Below are 8,673 nucleotides of genomic sequence, written 5' to 3'. Positions count from 1 at the left end.
AAGGTAGGACCTGAGGCTTTCTCTCCTGGGAACAAAGGCATTACCTTGTTTCATAAGGCATTATGACCATACATAGACTGGAGACTGGGTTAATTTCTTAAAATTTCAGATACTGTTAGAGGAGGTCAGATAAACACTTTCCTTGCATAGATACCAAAGATGGTATGTGTGGAGTAAAATTCATGTAGGTATTTGGCTAATAACATTTATAAATTATCCATATGATAGAGACAGTGGCTACAGTTTGCAACAAAGCATAAAGATTATTTTATTTCCTTTTCTTTCTTATTTCCCTGTGACTTCTCCAGATTTTTCCACCATGTTTGGAAAGAAGAAGAAAAGGCTTGAAATTTCTGGGCCCTCTAACTTTGAACATCGGGTTCACACTGGCTTTGACCACCGGGAGCAGAAGTTCACGGGTCTACCTCAGCAGTGGCACAGCTTGCTGGCAGACACGGCAAACAGGCCGAAGCCTATGGTGGATCCCTCATGCATCACTCCCATCCAGCTTGCGCCTATGAAGGTATCGTGCAGTCACCTTTGCATTTCCTCCTAACCTGCCTTTAATTGCATGAAACCTTAATGAAGTAATGCCAATAATGGCTGTCCTGGGAAGCAGGCACAGCTGTTGAGTGTGCAAGTGCAGAGAGAGCTGCAAATCCAAATATTTAATAGTAGAGCTGCAAGGAAAAGGTGTTATATGTATAAAACTTGTACGAACGCCCCAGAAGAGTGAGTCACGGGTCTTGCAGGGGCCGTGCCTTTGTGCTCCCAGGCTGCAGAATAAAAAGCCGCGAATCCCCGTGGAGGCCCAAAACAATGCTCCTCTGCAGCATAAAGCTTCTTGATAATTAATTTTAAGAATGGTGCTTTAGGCAAAGGCAGTTTGGAGCGAGGGAGAGAGGGAAAAGTACACTGAAGGAAAAAAATGAAATTTCGTGTTCAGCCAGGCAAGGAGCTCAGAGAGGGATCTCACTGCCACCTGCTGCTGCGTGGAGAGGGTAACGCAGGTGATGGAGCTGAGCTTCTTGCCAGGTGGTAAAATGAGGGGAAACAGGTTGTATCTTGGGAGGTTCAAGCTGGACAGCAGGGAATAAACTTGGCTCAGAGGGTAGAGCAGCACTGGACTGGGCACCAGTGCAGATCTGGGAGCCCTGTCCTTCAAGGCTCAGGATTCAGGTAGACAAATTTGCCCTGATTTAGAAGCATTTCTGGGATTGCACATCCTAACATCCCAGTAAATCACACCGCTGGTGTACTCGTGATAGCCTGTACCCTGCCAGCCACATACATCTCGCTGTCATGCAGCTGAAAACTAATTTTAGGATTTCATCTTCATATGGATTTTTCTGCAGCAAGGGAAAATCAGATAGTCCTGGGAACACAGACCCTGTATTTATATTTGATAAGTGCTCTTTGCTAAATTTACTTTTACTGCCTGCTCTTGAAGGACACTCATCATTTGCTGATCAGAACTGCTGCATGTTGTTACAGGACAAGGGGCATAAAACTGAAGTCTTGATTTTTGCTGTAATAAAATATCTTACTATATAATAGAGGCCCAGAATAATGCAGAAAAAGGTAGGCAAACTTTTTCTGCTAGGGAAGGAGAGCAACTTTGTTCCACAGCCCTTGTTAACACCAAAATATCCCTGGGTGTTTTGACATGAATGCATAAAGATGTTTTAAAATTTAAAAAAAAAAGCAATTTACTATCTTGCAGCATTACTGTCTCTTTTCTGCAGTTCTGGAGCCATAAATCCATAAGCTTAAAAGGTTTTAAAATGTATTCCCTTTCTCAACACCATACTGGCAATACAGCTCTGAGTCTCAGCCTGCGAATGGACATCTGCACAGCTTGGTTCACATGCAGAGTCCCATTGAAGCAATATACACTGCAGGGTGTGAAGGACCAAGTACTGAATGAGTAATTGCTGCATTTTGAAGTGGAATAAATCACTGTCAGTTCTTTCCAAGAAATTGTCAATTCTTGCTTTTCTGTCTGTATGTCAGAGGTCTATATAGGTCTATATATCAGGGGTCTATATATGTGCGTATAGCAGGGATGCACTTCTGAACTAAACCATCCTGTGCCAGGAGAGGGCTGGGGCCAGAAGCCAAAATGCAGCTCCCAAACTGGGTTCATTCTTCCATTGTCACCTTGGGCTACAGTGGTCCTTAATGCAGCCATGCATCCAACAACATCTTCCCAGAATGTCCTGGGGACAGGATGCCTGCAGTCTGGTCCCCATCTTGGCAGTAGCCGTGGGACTGATCACAAACAAGCCTATGTGCATATGGGTTTTCTGTAGGAAGGGTTTTCTCCATAGATGTAAGATGTGGATTTGAAAGCAGATTACCCAAATTGCAGTTAATTGTGTGCCAGTGCTCTGAAGGTATAGTTAGATGAGGAAATGGGGTTAAGACTGAAGTGTTCAAGAAATTGTGCCTTCACCCTCCAGTTACTTTCCCTGTCTGAGATTCAGTTACAGCCTCCATAATAGTGCTTGAAAAAACAGGCTGGCTTTAATAGCAACTAAGAGGCATTGACTGTCAACTGAGAACTTGTTTTTAACTCTATTGCAAGATATTATTTTACTGTATAAGAATTAACATGCTTTGTTTTGGTGTAACAGCTTCTGGAGAAAAACTAGCTTGTGGCCACTTTAAGAATATTTAATATTGCTAAACTAGTTCAGCATAATCATTTAATTTAGAGGCATTTTTTAATGTGTGCACAGCACCTTTAGTTCTGTTGAAAAGTTATTTAAGCACTGAGGAATTTGTTACTTCAGTGAGAACTGAAGATTTAAAATACACTTGCAGCTCATAAAGATAAGAACCAAAAGCTCTGAGATCTCAATATTGTTTGTAACTTTTCTCTTTTCCACCCAGTAGTTGATAGTTTAATTAACGCACTTGTGAATGCACTGAGGTGTAGCAAAAGAAGATTCATAATTGTGTCCTGAGTCACAGTATTAAGTCAGGCCAAGGCATTTGGCCAGAGTTAGTTTGTGCTGTTTCAGGTCACACAGCAGCTCTGTAACTCTGCTCTTCAGCACTCCTAAATTTATTCTCCATTTAATTACTTCAGTATTAACTACTCGTATGGTGTGATGGAGAATTGTTCTTGCTAATAGGTGGTCCTTCGTGACTGAAGAGTAGCACAAATCATAGAGGTATTCTTTGAGAGCACAGTTTCTTGGTTTTGAGACAGAACTGGTGTTTGCTTGCTTTGCGCTTCACCCAGAGCTGAAGCAGAGGAAGGGAAAGACTTTTTCTTGACATCTGTAGGTTTTGCAGCTTTCCCAGTTTGTGGTGTTTGCTTGTTTCTCAGTCTGCAAAGCAGATAGCATCTGATGGTACATAGTGTATCCCTTTGGGTAAAACCAATAAATTATAAATATTCTCCCTGCTCCATCTGTATTCAAAGGCAGCAGCAGCGACGATGAAGAGGCAGCGCCATGGGTTCCCAAATATCCTGGGGAATGTCACCACCCTGCCTCTGCGTTGGCTGAGATGAAAGGCTTGTAGTGCTTTTGCACACGGGTGGTGGCGGCTTGTCATGGTAATATCAACATTTGAATCCAAACCTGAGCTGACTGTACAAATTCATTCATTTCAAGTACAGGGAGAGACAATAATGGGATTCCCCTACTCGGTGTGGGTGACCCAGATACCAGCAGAGTATTGTGTATTTCAGATGCTAACACAAGTCAGTAAAATGCAGCAGAAAATGCCATGAAAAATAGAAAGCAACAGTGATCTTGATAGGGTTTGGATGTGGAGAATTGGGGGGGAGGTTTGAAAAAAGGCTGATTTTTCACTGAAAACATCTCTTCATGAAAAATGTGAACCATCTGTGTCTTCCTGTACTTAAAATAGGCTTCATGGAGTCTGAGATCCTGATTCCAAGCCTCTTCTTGCTTCAGCACTCTGTAGTGTCCCATGTCCCGTGTGTACCTGAAGCTTATGTTTTGTGTGTTTGCCCTCAGCACATAATGAGCTTCACCTGTCATCATTTTTACACTACACATGAACTTCAGTTTGTTGCCACCCTTTGATTTTTGGAAAGCTTCAGAATCAATAACTAAGCAAATCCATTGTCCTTAGGCAGCAAAACTCATGGTTTCTCCGCTCTGCACAAAATACCAGAATGCTTGTTTAGGAGATTTTTGCCAAAAGAGCTTAACATTGCTTTTGCAAAGATGCTCTGTTAAGATGCTTGAATGTCTGCTGCTGTCAGTGGGAGCAGGATGGCACTGAAGACTTGTTAAAATCCCTTCTCATGTTTCCCAGTACAGCAAGTAGCTGAGCATCCTCACTTCTGTCAGTTAATGGAGGAAAAAATGCCATTTGTTTCTCAAAAAGCATCACACTGGTGTTATTCTTCAGTTATCTGTGCTGGTACATGCATGAAGCCTCCATCACTCTGCTTTTATTGATGCTTTGGGTAGTCTCACCCATCCACACTGTCAGCAGGATCAAGTATCTAACTGGAGGATGACATGGTGGTGGGCTTGTCCTTGAGTAAGGAGGGAGGTGGCTGTAAGTATTTGGGTGGTCAAATATAAGGCATCAAGGGGAATGAATCCTTCCTGCTGGGACGTCCACATGTCCTTCTCCTCTGAGCACATTGCAGTAAATCCAACCATGCTTATGTGGTGGAATTTCACGTATTTCCTGAATTTTCTCCCCCATTTTCTTCCCTCTGAAACACAGGGCAGAAGGGGATGAGGGCATTTGCTGTGCTGTGGTAAGTGGCATGCACCGAGATGAGCATTAGCACAGCTTGGCAATACAGAGGAGTCAGTGTTCAGCCAGCAAAGGCAGAGCGAGATCCTCAGCTTGATGTCAATGCTGTATTGTTGGCGAAATCGAAGGAGCCTGTTCTGTGCCATATGGGTGGAGCTGCCTTAAAAGTAGAGAAAATGTCCTTTCTGTCACTTCACCAAAATGCCCTAGAATGCCCTGTGGCTGGGCCAAGATGCACATTAATTGTGCCATTAACCCGCAGCAGTTCAATTACCAGGTGTCTTGCAATCATAGAATCACAGAATGGTTTGGATTGGAAGGGACCTTAAAGATCATCCAGTCCAACCCCTCTGCCGTGGGCAGGGACACCTCCCAGCAGACCAGGTTGCCCAAAGCCCTGTCCAACCTGGCCTTGAACACTTCCAGTTAGGGGGCATCCGCAACTTCCCTGGGCAACCTGTGCCAGTGTCTCAGCACCCTCAGAGTGAAGAATTTCTTCCTAATATCTAGTCTAAATCTAACCTCTTCCAGTTACAAACCATTCACCCTCATTCTATCCTTACCTGCCCTTGTAAAATGTCCCTCCCCAGCTTTCCTGTAGGCCCCCCTCAGGAACTGGAAGGCCGCAGTAAGATGTCCCCGGAGCCTTCTCTTCTCCAGGCTGAACAGCCCCAATTCTCTCAGCCTGTCCCCACAGGGGAGGTGCTCCAGCCCTCTGATTGTCTTCATAGCCCTCCTCACAATGTGTGGGTGTTGCAGAGCAGAGAATTTCTGTAGGGGACAGACCACAGGGTCACTGACTTTTCTCTCTCTCTTTCATCCTCATGTTTCAGTGGTCTAATCTATATGTTTTGTAGTTTTTCTCACATCTTCCTCTCAAACATTGACCCTGATACTGGTGAGTTAACTGTAATTTTTAAAACCTTTTTAAGCTTCTACTGCTATATTTCAGCCTCTCTATTACACAGGGGAAAAATAATTGGAAAATTAGTTAGTGGTCATGGCTCTTTTAATAACTCTGACATGAAAATCAAAGCTTCTGTTTACTGTGCATGTTGACAGAAGGAAAAGCAGATATTTCTCTTCCCCATCCTATTTGGCCTCTTAAGGCATTTCCAGCAATGAAATTCAAGCCTCATTTAAGGTATCATTTTTTTTCCTTATGTTAACATGCTTTCCTTGCTTAGCTGGAGCACACTAGGTAGGCATTTACAGAGCCGTGCACAGCAGTGCTGAGTGGCCAAAGACTTCAAAGAGAGGAGATGAGCAGGCATCCCTGTCTGGGCTGGAGCGGGGAGCGGTCAGAAATGTCCAGCTCTCATTAGATAATCTGCAGCCTTCTCCTCCTGTGTGGAACTACATGGGGGAAATTCCTGACCAGGAAAAGAGGGATTTAGAAATAAAGAGCTGCTCAAAGGCTTTGCCCACTGCTTGGAGACGGATGGAAAAGCAGTGGTTGCCCTGATGTCTCTTCTTTGCCCTCCCAAATTTTTACCTCTGCTTCTTGATAGCTCCTTCTTTTTACCTATTCCTCCTGTGGTACTTCTGTAGATGGAACAGTCTGAAGCTCTTGCTTGAAGAAGGCTGGCTTCCATCCCACCAGGATACTGTGGACCCACGTTTCTGCTGGTCGGAACCTGGAAGGCTGCTGACATCTCGTGGGCCTTCTTTGTAACCACATCATGAAGATTCATGCTTAATAACTCACGTTTCCTAATTACACATTTGCAATTTTACGCTGGGCCTGGTCCATGCTCAGGTGGGAGGAGAGAAGGTGGAGGGTTTGTCTCCAAAACAGGCAGCATAGGAAATTCTGGGTAGAAGGAAAATGTTTTGCTAGCAAGCATGGTTGAGCAGCGGGAAAGCAGCTTGGAGTGGCTGTGGGATCTCAGCCTTTGGAGAGAACAAAATCTGATGGACAATGCCTTTAGCGCCCTGACTGGACTTTGATGTTAGCTGTGCTCTGAGCAGGCGGTTGGACTGGATGACCTGCAGAGATCCCTTTCAGCATCAGTTCTTCTATGATTATCTTCATCTAAAAGTAATTACAGACAGATTTGCAGTTGTCCTGTAACACACCCACACTTTCAGTTTATTTTGATCACTAAACAGGAATACGTTTGATGCTACACGGTGGCAGGAGAAACTACAGAAACATATTTAAGTTGAATCTTTTTCTTTCAAAGGGATAATTCTTCACTCATGAGGGCTATTTTATTTCCCATGTTTTTAAGTGACAGTGGTACTTCAGTTAATCTCCATATCCTACTGTAGAGATGTAATACAAGTATGCCACCTAGTGTCCATGGATGTTTCTTACTGCAATGTTTGCTTGGTGTGAGAAGAGCCAAGTTGCCAATTTTGTGTAATCTTGCAGGAAATGTATCACTGTAAAAATAAAAATCAGCCACAGTACAAAAAAGTGCAAGAAGTTTACAGCTCAGAAGTTTTATAGCTAGGTTAGTATGTTCTCATACGTGCTACCTTGTACAGAGGAAACATTTGGGTGTATTTCTGATTGTCTGATTTCAGAAAATTACAGGTTTTTACATAAGTCCTTTAGGAGAATATTGCTGCTGCCTTTGAAGTTGAGTTCAACAAGAGAGACAAATGCCTGAATAAAATAATAGGAAAAAGTTTTTCAGCTGAGTATTTCGTTTTATGGAAAATGCAGTTTCACTGTAAAGAGTTTCAGCTGGAAGAGATCGGAAAATAATTGTTTCAGGTTTTTCTGTGAAAATATTTAAATATTTTGTTTTCAGAGATCAAAGCAGCCTTCAATGTGAAATGCCCGAGGAAGCTGCCCAGAGCAGGGCTGTTACAGTGACTTGTCTCTGGCACTCATGACAGGAGCTGCCCATCCCTCTCCACTGATGCACTCTGAGCAGGGAGGTCTGGTGAGGTGAAAAACGGCCTGAGGACAAAAGTGAGGGGAGAGTAGTGCTATTGCTCCAGTAATGCTGGTTTCTCCATTCCTTGCACCCTCCTCGGGTCTTCTTCATTCAGTGACATTAATATATCTTCATCTCTGTTTAAAGTGCATGGATTTTTTTTCACTGGTGTCACATTGGCAACCTAGATTAATCATAAAATGAAGGCAGCACCTATTCCCGTTGTGCTTTTAACTGATGCATTCTCAGTTCTTCTTTATAGTTCTGTTTCTGGCTTTCTGAACAGAAAAGCTCCTGATTGACTTTTTAGTAGTAGCTCATTCATTTTCATACCATCGTGATTCACGCTCCAGAAGCACTTCATCCAGCCTGACTTGAAATTGTTTTTCTAGGGCCTCATTTGAAGAAGAAAAACCAGCATCATTATCATTTCAGATTGACTCAAAACACAAAATGTTCCCCAGTTTTTCAGTTCAACTAATGAACTGGAAAATAACTATTCATAACATTTTTCCAGCCACGATATTTGTCCCTTATAACAAACCCCTCAGGTTCAGACGGGTACATGTGGAGAGTCTGCAGCTGAATTGTAGACATCATCATCAGAATTTACAAGCAGGACTTGGCCATCCTAGGGAAACACTGAGATTGCCAGTAAAAGCTCTCCCACCACACAGAATAAATACTATATGTGGCAAATCAAGTGTTTCACATTGTTTTATTTCTGTCCTTTAAATGTGCTCAGATGACCTAGGAGTGATGCCTGCAGAAATGTGGTTTTCAGAGGTGGTCCCTCTAGCTAACACAGATAGCTCTGGGTAGGGAACGATGCTTTGGTCCATGTTGGACTGTGTAGACAAGTTCAGCAGTGCAGTAGGGCTTTAAGTGCATAACCTTACGCCTCTGCCCCTCTGGAGAGGTGATCACCCGTTACCTGCTGGTCATGTCCCTCATTTAAAAAGTCCCTGACATCCCCAAAGGAAATTGTGCTACCAATACCCTGCTCCTGCAGACACTTGGAGACAGG

At 43.3% G+C, this 8,673-nt stretch overlaps 1 protein-coding gene across 1 annotated transcript in view; it reads left to right on the top strand.

Moving 5' to 3' along the window:
* Positions 1 to 315: 315 nt before the first annotated feature.
* Positions 316 to 8,673, top strand: part of PAK7 (p21 protein (Cdc42/Rac)-activated kinase 7) — a 39,341-nt gene continuing 30,983 nt past the window's right edge. Inside the window, exon 1 of the mRNA XM_010181458.1 lies at positions 316 to 523. Coding sequence (XP_010179760.1) covers positions 320 to 523 — 204 coding nt within the window. The 5' untranslated portion in view covers positions 316 to 319. The remainder of the gene's footprint in view (positions 524 to 8,673) is intronic.

The sequence above is a fragment of the Mesitornis unicolor genome, unplaced genomic scaffold (genome assembly GCF_000695765.1).
Source record: "Mesitornis unicolor isolate BGI_N332 unplaced genomic scaffold, ASM69576v1 scaffold20913, whole genome shotgun sequence".
Classification (NCBI taxonomy): domain Eukaryota; kingdom Metazoa; phylum Chordata; class Aves; order Mesitornithiformes; family Mesitornithidae; genus Mesitornis; species Mesitornis unicolor.
Note: the sequence above shows the minus strand (reverse complement) of the source record. Positions and strands in the feature narration are given on the sequence as shown.